The 22,077-nt window shown below is 40.8% G+C and overlaps 1 protein-coding gene across 5 annotated transcripts in view; it reads right to left on the reverse strand.

The window, feature by feature from the left end:
• The window catches only part of ccm2l (CCM2 like scaffold protein), a 118,350-nt gene that overhangs the window by 59,533 nt on the left and 36,740 nt on the right, over positions 1-22,077 (reverse strand). For 3 of the 5 annotated variants that reach the window (XM_043710494.2, XM_043710493.2, XM_087994852.1), the window contains 2 exons: positions 21,794-21,932; positions 19,569-20,064 (listed from right to left, as the gene is read on the reverse strand). In XM_043710494.2, coding sequence (XP_043566429.1) covers positions 19,802-20,064; positions 21,794-21,932 — 402 coding nt within the window. In that variant the 3' untranslated portion in view covers positions 19,569-19,801. Of the gene's footprint in view, positions 1-12,090; positions 12,172-19,568; positions 20,065-21,793; positions 21,933-22,077 lie in introns of those variants that run through there. The other 2 variants (XR_015759560.1, XR_015759561.1) reach the window with 1 other exon arrangement.

Consider the following 22,077-nt stretch of genomic DNA (forward strand, 5'->3'; position numbering starts at 1 on the left):
ATATAATTCCAGCAAAGATCATAAATATTAATTAAACTGTCTGCAGAGGTTTATCATCTTTGTGAAAGTTAATCTGAATAGTCACAAGGAGGCAAACTCTCTAGTGTCTGACTGATATTCTAATAACCAGTAAGTCCTTCTCTGAGAGTATGGTTGGAATTCATTGATCATGTCATTTGCACCAATTTTACCAACTTAAGTGCATTCAGGTTTGGATAAGAAGTTGTTTACATCCAAAGACATGTATGTGAGGAGGCAGAGCAGTAGGAAGTGACAGCAATCCTTGAGTCTGAATGTAAATGTGCAAGCTAACATTGAACACTATTATTGAACCAGCAAACACCAGATGTTCAATGGATATCTCTAGGCAGCTCGCCAGTAAAAGTAAAGATCAGATGCTATATCCTAGCAATACATCTCAGGTAATCCCAGTGTCTGGGAGGGAGGAAAATCAGAATGGAGAATGATGGGAATGATGCAAAAGGGCTGCAAAAGGTGGGAATAGTGAGGGAAAAGAAAGTTATCATAGTCCCAGATTATAGGCTGCTTTCTCATTAGGGAGGGAGATGGACGGTAATGAGCCTAACCTGAGGGTCATCATGCCTCAGGTAAGGGGTGAGGTTGAAAAGGTGTGGTCTTTGTGGTGACCTCAGCTGGCACAAAAATTGAACCCATTCTGTTGGCATCACTCTGCATTGCAAGCCAGTCACCTAGCCATCTAGGTGAGGAGGGTATACCATTGTAAAATTATTGTCATAGAGATGAACAGCGTGGAAACAGACCCTTTGTTCTAAATTGTCCGTGCTGACCAGCTATCCTAAGTTAATCTAATTCCATTTGTCAGCATTTGACCCATGTCCCTCTTAAACTTTCCTATTCTTATACTTATTCAGATGCCTTTTAAATGTTGTAATTGTACCTTACAGACTGGAAGGAGTGGGCCTCCCAGATATCAGAAACTATCAATTAAGCTGATTGCTATCTTATGTGAATGATTGGGTCCAGGGGGACGCTCACTCACTTTGGTTGGACATCGAAGCATCTCAGACAAGATGCCCCCTTATTAGCCTGTTGTTCTTGGACAAAATTAGAACAATTAAGGAATATTGCCATAGCCCAATAGTCATCAATACTGTCAAGGCTTGGAGGATGATACGTCAGGGTGAGGGCAATATTGCCAAAACACCATTTTTGACACCCATAGTTGGTATGCTAGGTTTTCAGCTAGGGATGATGGACTCTGGGTTTAAACTATGGGCAGCTAGGGGTGTGTCTTGTCTGGGTGATTTATTTGAAGGGGATATATTGATGCCCTTTGACCAGTTGGCTCGGAAATATGAATTGCCCAGTAGGGACCTCTTTCGTTTCTTTCAAATTAGAAACTTCATACAAAAAGAGACCATACTTCTAACAGATCCCTATAAGTCCAACATGGATAAGAGGGTCTTCAGTGCTGAGGGTACATTATCTGTTAGCAACGCTTATCATCTATTGGGAGAGGGTCCCTTGGATGAAACCGAATGGCTCTGTAAGGTATAGGAGAGGGAGTTGGAATTGACATCTCTTCTGAAGTATGGGAGTAGATCTGGGAAAATGCAAGAAGGATCTCAATTTGCAACAAGACCCATGCCTTACAATTGAAGATTCTGCACAGGGTCATCTGGCCCCAGAACGCCTCGCTAAATTTAACATTGGAGCATCTCCAATATGTCCTAAATGTAAAGAAAGCATGGGCATGCTTACTCATTACCTTTGGTAGAGCGCTGTGGTAGGCAAACTAGAGAAGGCCTTGGGGATGGAGGTGAAGATGGACCCAGTATCTCTTCTTTTTGGCTTTGTTAATTCACTTTCATTAGATGCACATAAAAAAAGGCTTTTCAGTATCCTCACTTTTTATTTGGGTGGGTGTAGGAAAATCCCCCGGGGCTCGCGGGCTGGCATAAGCTAGTCATGAATCACATCCCCCTTAGTTTCTTACGAGTATGGTGCACCATAAAACTGAGAATTTCTAAGTTTTATAAGAATTTATAAGACATGGTGGCCTTTTTTGTACTACCTGGGTATAGATTTTGGACTACCTGGGTCCGCCATACTAATAAGAGCCTTTATATAGCCATAGCAATTCTATGTAATGAACCTTGGATCCAGAGGGGAGGAACTATGAACATATCAATATGTGTAAACTTATGCGCTTGATGATTGAGGGCTATTGCTTTGTTTTGCTGAGCTGTGTTATGGTTATTATCATTATTATTATTGTTAAGATTTTCCTTTTTTAGCTTAGTTATTAGTTAATATTTATTTATGTAATGAGTGGGCTTGATTTTTTTAATATTGGTTAAAAGGTGTGAAAAGGTTGCCCCTTAGATTCCTTTTATAGCTTTCCCCTCTCACCTTAAACCTATGCCCTCTAGTTTTGGACTCCCCAACCCTGGGGAAAAGGGATCTATTAGATGGTAGTGATTGAAGTGGGTTGCGAGAGTGAGTAATTGGGATTGAGGATAGTTGCAGAGGTGAAAAGGACTGAGAGAGTAGTTAATCAGGAGGAAGGGTAATAGAAACTTCTGGAGAGATTTGAGAGAGAGGGTGCAGAGAGATGGTTAGGCAGAGATAATAGAAAGATGTGAGATAGGAGAGCAACAATAATTTTTGAAGAGGTTAGAGAGAAATGGCAATTTGGAGGGACCATTACATTGATGAGCATGTTGCCAGCTGCCTTTATTTTTTCAGATATTCATATAGCTATTTCATAGAGTTATTGAATGTACAACCTGGAAATAGGCCCTCCAATCCAACTTGTCCATACCAACCAGGTATCCTAAATTAAACTAGTCCCATTTGTCAACTCTTGGCCTATATCCCTCTAAACCCTTCCTATTCATGTACCATCCGGATGCCATTTAAATGTTGCAATTGTACCAGACTCCACCACTTCCTCCGGCACCTCAATCCATACATGCACTACCCTTTACATGAAAATATTGCCTCTTAGGTCCCTTTTAAACCTTTCCGCTCTCACCTTAAACCTATGCCCTCTTATTCTGGACTCCCCCAACCTAGGGAAAAGACCTTGTCTATTTACCCTATCCGTGCCCCTCATTATTTTATAAACCTCAATAGGGTCATCCCTCGGTTCCGACGCTCTGGGCAAAACAGCCCAAGCCTATTCAGTCTCTCCCTATAGTTAAAATGGCAAACATCTGACTAAAGTGCAACTGGATGAGCAATGAGTATAAAATGATATGGCTGTCCATGGTGGCATCAAGTTAATTAATTTATGTTGAGACTTATTGGTCACTTTGACATGTACACAGAAAGGGTGCATTGAAGAAGTTGTAAAACTAACAATGGCAAATCCTGCGGTAATTTTCAAGAGTTAATGATTTTAAGGAAAGTTGACAAATATGAAGATCAAAAGGAACAACATAGTCATTATTCTGTGACTGGGGCATTTATTAAGAACTGTTCCATTTGCTGAATTTCTGAATAAGCTAGGGGAGGTAGGGAAAGCTATGTAATTTATTCACATGAGCTCCTGCCAATATCTTGCATTACTGCTGTGTAATCATTGCCATGTTATCAGCTGTACTTTCCCTCATAAGTACCATGACCATTTAGATTTTTAAAAAATCTACTTGTTTTATTTCCAGGACATTCTGTTAAGTAAGAGAATTAGAAGAAGGGGTGATTCGATGTGAGCAATGATTATTTTGCCTCATCCATCCCATTCTTCAGCAGGTTAAGTTACTCCTTTTTGAATAATCTCATGAAACAGGTTATGTGGCTAACAGCCTATCCCTGAATACTGCTGACTCTGTCCAGTGTAGGTTCCTTTCTTCTGAAGATATGGCAGAATTGCAGCAAATGTTAAGGCAATTAAAAAGCTGGAAAGGAACAAGGGTGAAAGAAAGGAGGGATCCAATTTTGAATAACGTTACTATTCATTCAATTGGATAATTATGTGATCATTCCAGTTATCAATGTTTGCTCATCTCCATCTCATTTACTTTCAATGCACAGACTTGAAAACAAGCACAGAAAGAAAGGATTAGAGAGACTAGAGAAGATTCCACCCATAGTGTTAGCTTTATATCCTCAGAAAAACTACATCTCCAACAATTCAGCAATCCCTTAAACTCCAAAGGTGCTATCCATATTAAATAGTGGAATGCCACTTTAACACATATCCATCTGACTCAGCAAATGCACAATCATCTAAACTGAACTGATTTACTAATACTGAGTGAGACAAACTTGGAGGAAGAGCAGCAAAAGCTTTAGGGATGTGAGAAGCATCTGATACCTCAGGATGTAGCACCACTTGGAACATACCAGGGTGTTGACTGATGTAGAAGGCCACACTAGCTCACAGCATGTCCCAGTGTAACATTCCTGGATCTGACTGAGGAACAGTACCTTAGGAAGCTTCACTTGTCACAGGCTGTTTAATACATCAGCAATCATTTGCAATGGGATCTGTTGCCTGGCAAGCCAAGGTATTTCCCTCAGCAGAAACTATTTTACATGACGTACATTTCCAATCTGTCAGAGGAGCCATCATTTCACAATTTTTAGTATACAGTCATATTATGCGGTTCATCAATGCCACTTATTTTTGAGTGAAACAATCCATCACTTTCTCCTTGGAGTTTACTAAATCAGCTGGAGAGAGCTCAGAGAGTTGCAGCAGAGGCTGGCTTCATCTCCATCCAGGGCAAAATTGTTTGTATATATTACAGTCAGAATGTTGATCATCAGACAACAGTATCTATTATGCCATACCATCCCACTATATTAATATGAAGCACTAAGGAATGAGCCCACCAGTTTAAAAAGGTCCCCAGGATTTCAGAAGATTACTGGGATTCTGAAAGGCGAGTGCAATATTGATATCACACTAATTACACAGAGTGTTGCTCTGAGAGTGAGTAAACAGAAAAAGTAATTTTGTTCTTTAACAAGTTCAGACCACGGAGTTGAGATGTCGTCTAGACCTGATGAATAGCTGGAATTTGTTTATTTCTGTTAAAGTTTAATTCGTCTGGTAAATAGAGGCAGGTATAGCATATCAGGAATGTGTATCCTACTCCAAGTGAGGTCTCCAGCATATTTCTTGTATCCTTAGCAACCACATATGCCGGAAGGGTGACCAGCTAGAAGAGCATGAGACTGAGAGCTATGTGAGTAATCCTGGAAGTGGTCACCCTGCAACTTAATGGACTGCTGAAAGAGAGGCAATGGGTGACAGCCAAATAGTTATGTACTAACCAGCAAGTGCAGAATCCCCTAGGAACATGCCATTCTCCAGCCAGTGTTCAGTTCTGAACACTAGTGAAAGTCATTGTTCCTCTGGGGAGTGCAGCACGTACCGTATCCAAGGCACCGTGGGTAGTTCAGTGCACAAGAAAGAAGGAAGGAGCCTACCACTACAGGTTGACTTTGAGAGAGCACTTAACCCACAATGCCTACTGTGAAGGCTCTTGCAATCCTTTGCTTGCAACAGCAGACATGCTTCTGCCTCTTTTCTTGATAAGTATGCCCCTGTCAGGCAGGGAGGAAGTGATAACATAAGGGAACCGTGGTTTACTAAATAAATTGCATCTTTTGTCAAGCAGAAGAAAGAGGCTTACGTGAAGTTGAGACAAGATAGTTCAGATGAGACGATGGAGAGTTACAGAGTAGCTAGGAAGGATTCAAAGAGAGAGCTAAGAAAAGCAAGGAGAGGACATGAGCAGTCTTTAGCAGGTGGAATAAAGGAGAACCCTAAATTGTTCTATAGATATGCAATAAATAGAAGCATGACTAAGGGTAGGAATAGGGCCAGTCAAAGACAGAAGTGGAAAGTTGTGTGTGGACCCTGTAGAGATCAGAGAGGTGCTAAATGAATATTTCCCATCTGTTTTCACTCAGGAAAAGGAGAATATTATAAAGGAGAAGAATGAGATATGGGATATTCGACTAGAAAGGAATCACCGAGGTAAGTAAGGAAGAGCTGTTATCAATTCTAGAAGGATTGAAAGCAGACAAGTCCCCTGGGCTGATTGGAATATATCCGAGGATTCTCTGGTAAGGTAGGGAGGAGATTTTGGAGCCTTTGGCCTTGATCTTTGAGTCAACATTGTCTACAGGTTTAGTACCAGAGGACTGGAAGATTGCAAATGTTGTGCCCTTGTTCAAGAAGGGCAGTAGAGATGACCCAGGTAATTATAGACCAGTAAGCCTTACGTCTGTTGTAGGAAAAGTTTTGGAAAGGATTATAAGAGATAGGACTTATAATCATCCAGCAAGCAACAATTTGATTGCACATAGTCAACATGGTTTCATCAAGGACAGGTCATGTCTCAAAAACCTCATTGAGTGTTTTGAGAAAGTGACCAAGCATGTAGATGAGGGTAGGGCATTTGACGTGGTGTACATGGACTTCAGTAAAGCCTTTGATAACGTTCCACATGGCAGGCTGATGGAGAAAATGCAGAGGCATGGGATTGAGGGTGATTTAGCAATTTGGATTAGAAACTGAAAGAAGGCAGCGAGTGGTGGTTGATGGAAAATATTCAGCCTGAAATCCGGTTACTAGTGGTGTGCCACAAGAATCTGTTTCGGGAACACTGCTTTTTTTAAATAAATGACTTGGACGCAGGCATAGGTGGATGGGTCAGTAAGTTTGCAGATGACACTGAAGTCAGTGGAGTAGTGGACAGTTTGGAAGAATGTTGCAGGTTGCAGGGGGACATGGATGAACTGCAGAATTGGGCTGAGAGGTGGCAAATGGAGTTCAATGCAGCTAAATGTGTGGTGATTCACTTTGGAAGAATAACAGGAAGGCAGAGTACTGGGTCAATGGAAAGACACTTGGTAGTATGGATGTGCAGAGGGATCTTGGAGTCCATGTACATAGATCCCTGAAAGTTGCCACCCAGGTTGATAGTGCTGTTAAGAAGGCATACGGTGTGCTAGGTTTTATTGGTAGAGGAATTGAGTTCCGGAGCTGCAATATCATGCTCCAACTATACAAAACCCTAGTGCGGCTGCACTTGGAATATTGTGTATTGTTCTGGTCATCCCATTACAGGAAGGATGTGGAAGCATTGGAAAAGGTGCAGAGGAGATATACCAGGATGTTGCCTGGTCTGGAGGGAAGGTCTTATGAGGAAAGGCTGAGACACTTGGGTCTGTCCTCTCTGGAGAGAAGAAGGCTAAGAGGGGATTTGATAGAGACGTACAAGATGATCAGATGATTAGATAGGGTAGACAGTGAAAGTCTTTTTCCTCAGATTATGACATCCGCTTGTAAGAGGGGGCATAGCTTCAAATTGGAGGGTGATAAATTTAAAACAGATTAGATTAGATTAGATTAGATTAGAATACAGTGTGGAAACAGGCCCTTTGGCCCAACAAGTCCACACCGACCCGCCGAAGCGCAACCCACCCATACCCCTACATTTACCCCTTACCTTACACTACGGACAATTTAGCACGGCCAATTCACCTGACCCTGCACATCTTTGGACTGTGGGAGGAAACCGGAGCACCTGGAGGAAACCCACGCAGACACGGGGAGAACGTGCAAACTCCACACAGTCAGTCGCCTGAGGCGGGAATTGAACCCAGATCTCAGGCGCTGTGAGGCAGCAGTGCCACCGTGCCACCGTGCCGCCCACAATGATGTCAGAGGCAGGTTCTTTACTCAGAGAGTGGTATGGGTGTGGAATGCCCGACTGCCAATGTAGTTAACTCAGTGACATTAGGGACATTTAAACAATCCTTGGATAAGTACATGGATGATGGTGGAATAATCTAGGGGTTTGGGCTTAGATTAGTTCACAGGTCAGCGCAACATCAAGGGTGAAAGGGCTTGTTCTGCGCTGTATTGTTCTATGTTCAATGTTCTCTGTTTTCTTTACTGAAAGAGCTCTAATTGACCTTCCAACCTGCAGGGCCCAAACCCACCCTCTGGCTACTAATTGGCCAATCCAATGTCAGGATGCTGCTCCATAATGCAAACTTGACATCTGTTTTTGACCCTGGTGTCTGTATCCAGACCCAAAACAAAAACCTAGCTTGATGATCCAAAGATTGAGCAGCAGTTGAAAGGTAAGCAGAGAGTCATAGAGTCATAGAGATGTACAGCACGGAAACAGACCCTTTGGTCCAAACCGTCCATGCCGACCAGATATCCCAACCCAATCTAGTCCCACCTGCCAGCACCTGGCCCATATCCCTCCAAACCCTTCCTATTCATATACCCATCCAAATGCCTTTTAAATGCTGCAATTGTACCAGCCTCCACCACATCCTCTGGCAGCTCATTCCATACATGTACCACCTTCTGCATTAAAAAGTTACCCCGTAGGTCTCTTTTATATCTTTCCCCTCTCACCCTAAACCTATGCCCTCTAGTTCTGGACTCCCTGACCCCAGGGAAAAGACTTTGTCTATTTATCCTATCCATGCCCCTCATAATTTTATAAACCTCTATAAGGTCACCCCTCAGTCTCCAACGCTCCAGGGAAAACAGCCCCAGCTTGTTCAACCTCTCCCTGTAGCTCAGATCCTCCAACCCTGGCAACATCCTTGCAAACCTTTTCTGAACCCTTTCAAGTTTCACAACATCTTTCCGATAGGAAGGAGACCAGAATTGCATACAATATTCCAACAGTGGCCTAACCAATATCCTGTACAGCTGCAACATGACCTCCCAACTCCTGTACTCAATACTCTGACCAATAAAGGAAAGCATACCAAATGCCTTCTTCACTATCCTATCTATCTGTGGCTCCACTTTCAAGGAGCTATTAACCTGCACTCCAAGATCTCTTTTTTCAGCAACACTCCCTAAGACCTTGCCATTAAATGTATAAATCCTGCTAAGATTTGCTTTCCCAAAATGCAGCACCTTGCATTTATCTGAATTAAACTCCATCTGCCACTTCTCAGCCCATTAGCCCATCTGGTCCAGATCCTGTTGTAATTTGAGGTAACCCTCTTCGCTGTCCACTACACCTCCAATTTTGGTGTCATGTGCAAACTTACTAACTGTACCTCTTATGCTCGCATCCAAATCATTTACGTAAGTGACAAAAAGTAGAGGGCCCAGCACCGATCCTTGTGGCACTCCACTGGTCACAGGCCTCCAGTCTGAAAAACAACCCTCCACCACCACCCTCTGTCTTCTACCTTTGAACCAGTTCTGTATCCAAGCGGCTAGTTTTCCCTGTATTTCATGAGATCTAACCTTGCTAATCAGTCTCCCGTGGGGAAACTTTTCGAATGCCTTACTGAAGTCCATATAGATCACATCGACTGCTCTGCCCTCATCAATCTTCTTTGTTACTTCTTCAAAAACCTCAATCAAGATTGTGCGACATGATTTCCCACGCACAAGCCATGTTGACTATCCCTAATCAGTCCTTGCCTTTCCAAATACATGTACATCCTGTCCCTCAGGATTCCCTCCACCAACTTGCCCAACACTGAGGTCAGGCTCACCAGTCTATAGTTCCCTGGCTTGTCTTTACCGCCCTTCTTAAACAGTGACACCACGTTTGCCAACCTCCAGTCTTCCGGTACCTCACCTGTGACTATCGATGATACAAATGTCTCAGCAAGAGGCCCAGCAATCACTTCCCTAGCTTCCCACAGAGTTCTCGGGTACACCCGATCAGGTCCTGGGGTTTTATCCACCTTTAACCATTTCAAGACATCCAGCACTTCCTCCTCTGTAATCTGAACATTTTGCAAGACGTCACCATCTATTTTCCTACAGTCTATATCTTCCATGTCCTTTTCCACAGTAAATACTGATGCAAAATATTCATTTAGTATCTCCCCCATTTTCTGTGGCTCCACACAAAGGCCGCCTTGCTGATCTTTGAGGGGCCCTATTCTCTCCCTAGTTACCCTTTTGTCCTTAATATATTTGTAAAATCCCTTTGGATTCTCCTTAACTCTATTTGCCAAAGCTATCTCATGTCCTCGTTTCACCCTCCTGATTTCCCTCTTAAGTATACTCCTACTTCCTTTATACTCTTCTAAGGATTCACTCGATCTCTCCTGTCTATACCTGACATATGCTTCCTTCCTTTTCTTAACCAAACCTTCAATTTCTTTAGTCATCCAGCATTTCCTATACCTACCAGCCTTCTCTTTGTCCCTGACAGGAATATACTTTCTCTGGATTCTTGTTATCTCATTCTGAAGGCTTCCCATTTTCCAGCCGTCCCTTTACCTGCGAACATCTGCCTCCAATCAGCTTTCGAAAGTTCTTACCTAATACCATCAAAATTGGCCTTTCTCCAATTTAGAACTTCAACTTTTAGATCTAGTCTAGCCTTTTCCATCGCTATTTTAAAACGAATAAAATTATGGTCGCGGGCCCCAAAGTGCTCCCCCACTTTCACCTCAGTCACCTGCCCTGCCTTACTTCCCAAGAGTAGGTCACGTTTTACACCTTCTCTAATAGGTACATCCACATACTGAATCAGGAAATGGTCTTGTACACACTGAAGAAATTCCTCTCCATCTAAATCTTTAACATTTGATTAGATTATTAGATTACATTACAGCGTGGAAACAGGCCCTTCGGCCCAACAAGTCCACGCCGACCCGCCGAAGCGCAACCCACCCATTATGGCAGTTTCAGTCGATGTTTGGAAAGTTAAAATCCCCTACCATGACTACCCTATTATTCTTACAGATAGCTGAGATCTCCTTTCAAGTTTGATTCTCAATTTCCCTCTGACTATTGGAGGGTCTATAATACAATCCCAATAAGGCGATCATCCCTTCCTTATTTCTCAGTTCCACCCAAATAACGTCCCTGGATGTATTTCTGGGAATATCCTCCCTCAGCACAGCTCTAATGCTATCCTTTATCAAAAATGCCACTTTCCCTCCTCTCTTGCCTTCCTTTCTATCCTTCCTGTAGCATTTATATCCTGGAACATTAAGCTGCCAATCCTGTCCATCCCTGAGCCATGTTTTCGTAATTGCTATGATATCCCAGTTCCATGTTGCTAACCATGCCCTGAGTTCATCTGCCTTCCCTTTCAATGCAGTTTAATTTATTAGTCCTACCTTGTCCCTGCCTGCCCTGACTGTTTGACTCACTTCTGTTCTCAGCTGTACCCGTCTCAGATTGATCTCTTTCCTCACTATCTCCTTGGGTCCCACCCCCCCACCTTACTAGTTTAAAACCTTCCAAACAGTTCTAGCAAATTTCCCTGCCAGTATATTAGTCCCCTTCCAATTTAGGTGCAATCCATCCTTCTTGTACAGGTCACTTCTACCCAAGAAGAGATTACAATGATACAAAAATGTCAATCCTTCTCCCATACACTAGCTCCTCAGCCATGCATTCATCTGCTCTATCCTCCTATTCCTGCCCTCACTAGCTTGTACCACTGGGAGTAATCCAGATATTACTACCCTTGAGATCTCCTTTTTAAATTTCTGTAATCTCCCTTCAGAATCTCAATCTTTTCCCTTATAATGTCGTTGGTTCCAATGTGGACAATGACCTCCTGCTGGGCCCTCTCCGCCGTGAGAACATTCTGCACCCTCTCTGAGACATCCTTGATCCTGGCACCAGGGAAACAACACACCATTTTTTTTTTTCTCTGCTGGCCACAGGAACGTCTGTCTGTACCTCTGACTACAGAATCCTCTAACACAATTGATCTCTTGGAAGCTGACGTACCCCTCGTTGCATTAGAGCCAGTCTCAATACAAGAAACTTGGATGTTCGTGCTACGTTCCCCTGAGAATCCATCACCCCCTACATTTTCCAAAACAGCATACCTGTTTGAGATGGGTATATCCACAAAAGACTCCTGCACTAGCTGCCTACCTCTCTTACCCTTCCTGGAGTTAACCCATCTATGTGACTGTATCTGAGACTTTCCCCCTTCCTATAACTGCCATCCATCACATACTGTAACCTGACACTTTAACTCTGTTTCATTCTCCAGAGAAACGGCCTGGCCAAATGAGTATTTTGTAATTCTTTGTCTGATTTATATACATCTGTTCATTGTGTAACCTTTATAGTTGATTTAACCCAAATGTATCTTATGATACTTTTCATCTTACCTGTGTCTTGACAGTTACTTCCAGGATCTGTGCATGATCTGTCTCTTCTTATCTTGTAGGCTTGTCTGAATGTATATAATCCTGTGGATAAATGCAAGTCCAACACTTCAGTAAAGCAGATTGCTAATGCAGCAAAGCAATGTTTCACTAGAATTTCAATGAAACAGAAATGTGTTCACAGATTGAGACCCATAGGCAATGCAGCATCAACTAGATGCAAATAGTGGGAAAGAAAGTAATTCACTCTATCTAACCATACAAGTTAGTAAATCAATGAAACAGTGCATTATTTCAAGAAACTATTAATTACTGATGTTTTATTCAATTAAAAAGTTCATATGTATTTAAGAATAGCTAAATTATCCATCAAACCTTTAGTTTTCACCAGCTGGAAATATCCACAAGGCCAAAGGTAATCAATTCAATCACTAATTCATTGCTGAGAGTAACTCAAACTCACTATATGTCGCTAGCATGTTAGAAAACAATAATATAGCATTTACCACTAAACATACTGTAACTCCTTATTCTGATCAGTACAATTTCAAGATAAAATGCAAAGCTATGCTCACTTTTTCAACAATCAATTTAAGATGAAACATAAATCGAAGTTATTTGTAAGGTCAATAATACTAATCACTATTGGGCCAAGTAAGCAAGGCGGTATGAATTTGCAGAGTACACAGCAATCTGAGGTTGTTCTGCTTTGTTCCTGAGTCTATTTCCAGTGAAATAACAACATTTTAATGATTTTAATTTCTTAAACTAATCTGTACAATACTTTGAAAAGTTATGTTGCATTGTGAGAATTTGTGGAAACCCATAATAGCAGAGATAGCAAGGATAATTTGACATCAGTAAAAAGTACACTTCACTGGGATGTTTGACCCAATCCAGTCATTTTTACAACAAATGGTCTCCAATAACTCACTGCTGTAATTCATGTTCAAAGCAGGAGAGCTGATCACCATAAGGTGGTGCTGCTGGATAGAATTAAGGTCATTTTCAACAAAGATGTGAAGTTATCTTGCACATTTTTATTACCTGTCAATTGCTACAGTTAAAATTAGATCAAATAACTGTCTGTCTAACAATGCAATGGCTTTTATTATTCATTCTCAGGAGTTGTGTGTTTAGACTCATCCAGCATTTACTGTCAATCCCCGATTGTTCCAAAAAGCTGGTAATGACCTTTCTTGGGAACACAAGAGTGGGATTTGACCATTCAGTCCTTCAAGAGTGTCTGTCATTCAATTAGGTGACAACTAATCTGTAATTCAAATCCATTTACACATCTTTGTTTCATATCTCTCACTGAATAAATATCTATTCAGTTCAGTTTTGAAATCTTCAATTGACACAGCCTTAACAGTGATTCGGGAATGAGATTGTGGAGGAGTGGTGAGTGGGAGACTTCCATTACATTTTGTCTGAAATACCCTGTGTCTATCGATTCTGCACATTCTCATAGACACTTTAATATCCACTGTTGCAATGACATACAGTACAAGGACATTTACATTTGTTTGAATATTTGATCACTGATTTTGTAAATAAATTTGATATGAAAGATTTTACTGAATAATTTACTTTCCAAAGTGTAACTCAACTGCAAGTTATCACTGGTAATAGTTGTTATGTCAAGACAATTGATTAACGGTGGAGCTTTTCTAGATTTACAAAGATTTAAAATGTAGATATATCTTTTAAAGTTTTTATATCTATCTCTCCAGCCAAATAAGCCATAACTATAAAATAAAGTAGAACAAGTGAAATGGGAAGAATGGTAGGGTTTTGTTTTAAATCAACAATGATTTTACTTACACAAGCAGCAATTAAGAACATTTTAAATATCATGTCAAATTAACAGTCATCTTTTGGCTAGTGAAATCATCACAATTGATTGATGGCAGCTTCAAACCTTCACCCAATATTCTGGTGTTCTATTTAATTGGACGAAGTCTTAAACAAAGAGAGACGCCTGAGTGTACTGCTTTCATGGAAAATTTGACAGAAGCGTGAACAGAGGTGGGAATGTCAGGAATTACCTGCAGTTTGTTGGCATGTTCCCACCTCCAGGCCGTTTTTAATGAGGCAGGTCATTTTGGTATGATAGCTTACTGTGCACAAGCCGCGGTCAGTTTGTGAACATGTTTAAAAGTCTGTAAGGTCAATGACCAGCAATAGACTGGCACTTTTCCAATCAGTCTGTAGAACTCCTGCAGAATCCAAAGCCCAAGCAATACCCTGCGGTGGCATCCCAACAGAATACCTACAGAGCCATGTGTAAGGCTGTTAGCAGTTTCATGATGATTGTCAGAAAATTGAGGCCATTTCCGTTCTAAAGGTTTATAAAAAGTGCAGAGAGGGTAATTCCATCTTGAGATGTACCAATAACAGTGAATTGAACAGGCTGGTGAATGCATCCTCTGGGCATTAAGTAATCTTTCATTCAAAATTCATGATCTTTGTGTCACATTAATACTGTGTGTGGTTGGCAGCCTAAAACAATCCCAACACCAGGGACCCTTCTTAAAGATTAGGGGAACATTAGGATGGCTCAGTGGTTAGCACTGCTGCCTCATAGTACCAGGGATACAAGGTTCTATTCCACCCTCAGGCGACTGTCTGTGTGGAGTTTGCATATGGTCCCTGTGCCTGTGTGGGTTTCCTCCCACAATCCAAAGATGTGCAGATTCCACAAAATACCCATGAATCCCCTGTAACAATACCTCCAGAAATATTTCCTGTAAAGTTTAAAACTGGAGATTAATCCATTCTTTTCATTTGCTATATTTTTATAACATTTAGAAACATTAACTTACTGGTTTAAAATTGAAATTTCATTCGGTAGATTACACAGGCTTTAGGGCCCAGTTAAAATGCTTGGTATCTCGCATGGTATTCAATGATGTAGACAATGAAGGTCTCAGATTGGAACCCCAATTTCATAGAATTAGTTAATCCCTGTTTGTGCTCCAATAGAAGTGAAATGGTCAGCACCAGGGATTAGAGAAGTAAAATTTCAGTCATGTTCATGCTTCTGCTTACTATTCAATGTCTCTGCTGCAAAGTGCATGTGACAGAGCATACTCAGTAAGAATAAAATTGAGCTTAACTCTGAGGTTAAATAGTCTGACAGTATTTATCATCTCTCTTTAGTTGTGAATGAAGTAAAGCGCCAGAACATGGCCAACAAATATGGAACTGAATCCCATCATTGGAGGATATTAGAAAAGTATATGGAACATGTGTGAGAAACACACCGAGGCTTTGTGCGGGAGACAGGCGATAAAGGAGACAGAAGCAAGGAGAAAACCTAATCTCAGAGAGGCCAAATAGGCTTTTCACAAACAGAGGTAAAGATATCATAAAGAAAACAAAGGTCCAGATAAGGGAAGAAGTGAAATTCAAATGAGGAGAGAAATAAAGTGAGACTAAGGAAGAGAAAATGTACAGAAGACAAAAAATAATTTTCAACACATTTTTTCATTGCACAGTAGCAAAAGATGCTTATTATCATACTGACATCATTATTATAATGCACAACAAAAAGTACTTAAAAATAATATACTGACAATGTGTTCACCGTTCACTTCATTATAGATTACATTACAGTGTGGAAACAGGCCCTTCGGCCCAACAAGTCCACACCGACCCGTCGAAGCGAAACCCACCCCATACCCCTACATTTACCCCTTACCTAACACTACGGGCAATTTAGCATGGCCAATTCACCTGACCCTGCACATCTTTTGGACTGTGGGAGGAAACCGGAGCACCCGGAGGAAACCCACGCAGACACGGGGAGAACATGCAAACTCCACACAGTCAGTCGCCTGAGGCGGGAATTGAACCCGGGTCTCAGGCGCTGTGAGACCCCTATGTTAACACAGCAAAGTGTTTAACTTGACCATTTAGTGCCCACAGTTCAAGTAAGATATCTCTTTTAGTCACACTTTAGTTTTTTTTCAGCATTTGAAGAAAACTTAAATCAAATTCAGACTCAATTTACATAATGGTATCTGAATAGAATTTTGTGAAAGCTACCAAAGCATTGTTTTTGGATCATATCTTACTTCATTGCATGAAATGCTATTTTTATGAAGACACAGTGGGATCTTCCTAGCCCACAGAGGTAGGTTTTGATGTGGAGTTGGGATCAGATTTACAAAGCAGACAATGGATTAGCTCAACAACATGTTTCCACTTCTGAGTGATTTTTTTGGAGGCTGGATGAAAGCTGTAGTGATAATTTGCCCCAACAGTGGCAGGTTGCATTACTTGAAATAATTATGTTGTAAATTGTGTCTTCTCTAGATGTAAATTCCTTTTAGTATTTCATATTAAGTATCTTCCATGTAGCCTAAATGTCACATAGCCTTTTACAAATATAAATAGATGTCAAGTATGTGAAAACAAAGGAAAGGTCATAAGAATCATTGAGGTTATAAATGACATTAAAGATTTATTCGGTGCCACATAATCCAGTTATCATCATTGCTGGTAAAAATAAGAAGATTTTGCTTTTAGAAAGAATGGTAAACTGACCCACAAATGTGGTTGTCAGCCCAGAGAGTTCAGACAGCTGATTGATACAACATAGATTGCCAATTCCCAAAGTGAGGTTTAGCAGCAGGCATAGGAAAGAACAGAGAGAGAGGAGAATGAGCCACCATTCTCTTGGGAGAAGACCAGAGTTCCCCTATATCAGCCTGAGGGAAGAACAAAGGGCCAAAGACTACTGCCAAAGTTTGCAAAACATCAGGGATGAACACTGTACTACAAAGAACAAAGAACAAAGAAAATTACCGCACAGGAACAGGCCGTTCAGCCCTTTAAGCCTCCACTGATCCAGATCCACTGTCTAAACCTGTTGCTTATTTTCCAAGGATCTGTAGCCCTCTCCTCCCTGCCCATTCATGTATCTGTCTAGATACATCTTAAATGTCCTATCGTGCCCGCCTCGACCACCTCCGCTGGCAACGTGTTAAGGGCACCCACCATCCTTTGTGTAAAGAACTTTCCATGCATATCTCCCTTAAACTGTTCCCCTCTCACCTTGAACTCGTGACCCCTATTAATTATTCTCCCACTCTGGGAAAAAGCTTCTTGCTATCCACCCTGTCTATACCTCTCATAATTTTGTAGACATCAATCAGTTCCCCTCCTCAACGTCCATCTTGCTAATTTAAATAATCCTAATCTACTCAACCTCTCTTCATAGCTAGTGCCCTCCATAACAGGCAACATCCTGGTGAACCTCCTCTCCACCCTCTCCAAAGCATCCACATCCTTTTGGTAATGTGGCGACCAGAACTGTACGCAGTATTCCAAATGTGGCCGAACCAAAGTCTTATGCAGCTATACATGACTTGCCAACTCTTGTACTCAACACCCCATCCGGTGAAGGGAAACATGCCATATGCCTTCTTGACCACTCTATCAACCTGTTTGCCACCTGAACACTCAGATCTTTCTGTACATCAATTTTCCCCAGGGTTTTTCCATTTACTGTATGGTTTGCTCTTGATTTGGATCTTTCAATATGCATTATCTTGTATTTGCCCGGATTGAATTCCTTCTGCCATTTCTCTGCCCACCTCTCCAGTCTATCTATATTCTGCTGTATTCTCTGACAGTTCCCTTCACTATCTGCTACTCCAACAGTCTTACTGTCATCTGCAAACTTGCTAATCAGACCACTAATACCTTCCTCCAGATCATTTATGTATATCACAAATAACAGTGATCCCAACATGGATCCCTGTGGAACACCACTGGTCACAGTTCTCCATTTTCAGAAACTCCCTTCCCCTACTACATTCTGTCTCCTGCAGCCCACCCAGTTCTCTATCCATCTGGCTAGTACATCTTGAACCCCATGTAACTTCACTTTCTCGATCAGTCTACCAGCTTATCAAACGCCTTACTGAAGTCCATGTATATGACATTACAGTACTTCTCTCATTCATCAACTTTGTCACTTCCTCAGACAATTCTATTAAGTTTATAAGACATGACCTCACCTGCACAAAACCATACTGTATATCATTGATAATCCAATTTTCTTCCAAATGTAAATAGATTCTGTTCCTCAGTAACTTCTCCAACAGTTTCCCTACTATTGACGTCAGGCTCACCAATCAATAATTACTTGGATTATCCCTACTACCTTTCTTAAACAAGGGGACAATATTAGCAATTCTCCAGTCCTCCGGGACCTCACCTGTGTTTATAGATGCTACAAAGATATCTGTTAAGGCCCCAACTAATTCCTCTCTCACTTCCCTCAGCAACCTGGGATAGATCCTATCCAGACCTGGGGACTTTCTACCGTAATGCCTTTTAGAATATCCAAAACTTCCTCCCTCTTTATGGCGACTTGACCGAGAGTAATCAAACATCTATCCCTAACCTTACCATCCATCATGTCCTCTCCTCGGTGAATACCAAGACAAAGTATTCATTAAAAATCTCACCCATTTTCTCTGACTCCACGCATAACTTTCCTCTTTTGTTCTTGAGTGGACCAAACCTTTCTCTGGTTACCCTCTTGCTCCTAATATAGGATTAAAAGACTTTGAGACTTTCCTTTACCTTGTTTGCTAGATATTTCATGACCCCTTTTAGCCCTCTTAATTCCTCGTTTCAAATTGGAATGGATAGTCCAATCCCACTATCCTTGCTTGTCCATTCTACAGAATCACTTTTTGCAGGGGGCGGGGGAGTAATAAAATCTGCTCATCTGTCATGTGTTTTATATTTTCTTTCTTTGCCTAACTGAATAGAGCATCATATCTAACCTGTTGCTTTTTAACAGATCTTATATTCTGTCTGAAAATTGCTTACAAACAGTTGACTGCCCATGTTAGGGAACTGCGATTACAAACTCCTCCCCTCCAATAATCAACAATGAGTGGCCATGTTTGAAAAATCTGAGATGGCACCCCACTTTGTCTGCAGCTTACTTATGCAGTGGAGGTGAAAGCAGAAAAGAAGGTTAGGGTGCTGAGATCAGCAAAAAAAAATAATAATTTTGAGGATGCAAAATAGAAATCTGCAGGCTTTCCTGCAGCAAAGGCTTGTTAGTGAATTTACCTCATCTGTACATTAATACTCCAGAGAGCATTAGGCCAGAGGGATAGGCTATCACTCATCTACTGAGAATTGCACCTCCAATTTATGTTGACCTCATGCAGAGCACAGCTTTCACAGTGGGGCTAGCATCTTCCCTTTGCTATGGGCAGCACTATGGCTTTCCTGTTTTTGTAGGTTTCCCGTCATCCCTAATTGGATAGTGAATGCAGAGATCACATGTTAATTGGTTGCACCTTGGAACATTGTGCTGGTGATGGGTCACAGTCAGCAGTATGGTTGAGATCCAGAAATGATCCCAACACTTGAAATGTTTAAACAGCAAATAATTCTAGCCATTGACATATTTAAAGAAAATAAGTCATTGTCTTGGCTCAGTTTATAGTGAAAGAGAAATTTAATATGGTTTAATATAACATCATTCAGTGAGCTTCAGCTGCAGTTGTATTAAAATATTAAATACTAAGAAAACAGTAACCATTTAGCACATTTTAAATTTCAGGAGCAGGAAGCAAAAATGAACTTGATACAGATTTCACATTTTGTTGAGCTGAAGACTTTTAAGTAATCAATTAAAATACCTAAATAAACTGATAGGTGGTCTTTACATTGCTCACAGTAAATCATCTTCTGCATCACATTCTAAGGCTTCGATGTCATGCGTAATGTTTGGAATTGTTCTTTCAAAGGGTTCTGCTTCTGAATGCAGAGACCAGCTGTCATAACCTCTCACAGCAGATGCTGATGTGTTACTCATGCTCCTCTTAATTCTTCCGAAACTGTCTGTCAATATCCCTCTTCCATCTCTAATTCCAATGGTTTCTAAGAAACTCTCGAAGTAGCTTGCGTCTTTATCAGGTATGAAGCCCCGCATCCCTAAGTTAAGAATGAGATATAAATTGGTTAACTCAAATTTTTGCTTGAGGTAAGTTACAAAACAGATCAAAGGATTGAGTTTAATTGAGGTTGATAGGGATCTTGCCTGCTGGATGTACTTAATGCAATAGCTTAGCCTCTCAGAACAGCATCATAAACTTTAAACTATTTTTCTATTCTGTAGAATAAGTAGCCGAGCCTGTCTCTGACCTGTATTAATTGATCCATGCTGAATTTTGGTAATGTGAAGGAAATGGACTTTTGCTGGTGAGTACTTATTTGGTTTCAGTGAATTGTCTCTCACTTACAACCAGCTCTTTGTCACATATGCTAGTAAAAGAATGTTCTTGTTCAAACTCTGTTAATCAATACTATAATCAATTTTGCTCAAAGTGAGCACCGTGACCTGCAGCATATTTTCAGGTTGAATTTAATGCAATCGCTTTAGAAATCACAAAGATTATTATATCCCCTCCCCCACAAAAATCAAGAGAAAAAGGAAAATCTGAACAAAGAGCACAATTCCATCATGCTGCCAAGCCATTAGTTTTTGTTATGTGATCAACATTAAACTACCTGTAAATATACCAATAAACCCAGTCCGAAGGGCATTGTTTCAATTTCAAATAAAGGAACAATCTTATGAAAATGGCATCTGTATTCTCTCCTCCCCATTTCTTTAACATCAGACATGATTGCCAATATTAATGCTCTCCGCATGGTGAGTTTGGAAATGGAATGTTTTTACTCAGGTGGTGGGATGGCAGATTGCTACCTTCCTATCTCCACCTCAGTTAAGCCAGTTAGAATTAAGAAATGGTCTTTAGATCTGAGTTACGAGTGGCCTATTTCCAAATGTGCTTTAGTTGTGAAGAATTTTACTTACTGGGGAGTGTGGGCAATTAGTTACATTGTGCTAAATTAAATAAATTAATTCTGTGTTATTGTAATTGAGAGAGAGCATTGTTATTCTGTTTGCACCAATCAGTTTGAATCTTTGACTGTGTAGAAGAAATGCATTAAATTATTATATCAAATGTGCTTTCCAAGAACTAAAGGGGTTTGACTGATGCTATGCTTAATTCCTATTGGAAACTAAACAGTGGCTGGATCTTTCTTAACAGAATTGGTTTAGGTAAGGCAATCCATGTGACAATTAAGGCAACAGATGTAAAATGCTAAAACTAGGGGGAATGGCCTCAAACTAAGCGAGACCAGATTTAGGACTGATTTGAAGAAGAATTTCGTCACTCAAAGGATTGTGAATCTGTGGAATTCCCTTCCCAGTGAAGCTATTGAGGTTACCTTGTTGAATCTTTCCAAGGCAAAGATGGAGAGATTTTTGAACAGTAAAGGAATTAAGGGTTATGGCCAGTGAGTGGGTCTGTAGAGCTAAGGCAATGAAAAGATCAGCCATGATCTATTTGAATGGTGGAGCAGGCTCGAAGGGCCAGATGGCCTACTCCTGCTCCTATTTCTCATGTTCTTACATTCTTATGTTATGTTCTTATGCTACATGTAAGGCTGAATTCCAATCACACAGTGCGATACTGCTAACTTACTTTGCCCTGAGAATCCCCTTTCACTTTGAATTGTCACTTTCAGTTTCTGTTCTACATATAAAATACATTTTAAAATGGATTTTTCTAAAAGAAGAGACATTTTTCTTTAGTCTAATCTAGTCTAAGGTTGAATTCATCAGCTGTGATAGCACAATGTAATCTTATACCTAAAAGAAGGAACTTCCGTTTTTCTCCATAAAGGCGAAGAAGATCTGCACAATAATCTTCAATTGATGTACCAGATCGATACTCATGGAGTAGCAAAGCAAAATGTTGGATTTCTTGTGCTGTCAACTTTGTTCTCAGCTATAAAAAAAGATAAGCACAATAACCTCAGTGTGAAACAATAGGTCTCAGTGCAAGGGTTTTGATGGTTTTATTTTATTGTGATATGAGGCCTCTGTGCAGATATTACTTAGATTGTCCTGGAAGCATCATTAACAAGGTATGA

The sequence above is a fragment of the Chiloscyllium plagiosum genome, unplaced genomic scaffold (assembly GCF_037043375.1).
Source record: "Chiloscyllium plagiosum isolate Xiang-an unplaced genomic scaffold, Cpla_swu_hap1 HiC_scaffold_15, whole genome shotgun sequence".
Taxonomy (NCBI): Eukaryota; Metazoa; Chordata; class Chondrichthyes; order Orectolobiformes; family Hemiscylliidae; genus Chiloscyllium; species Chiloscyllium plagiosum.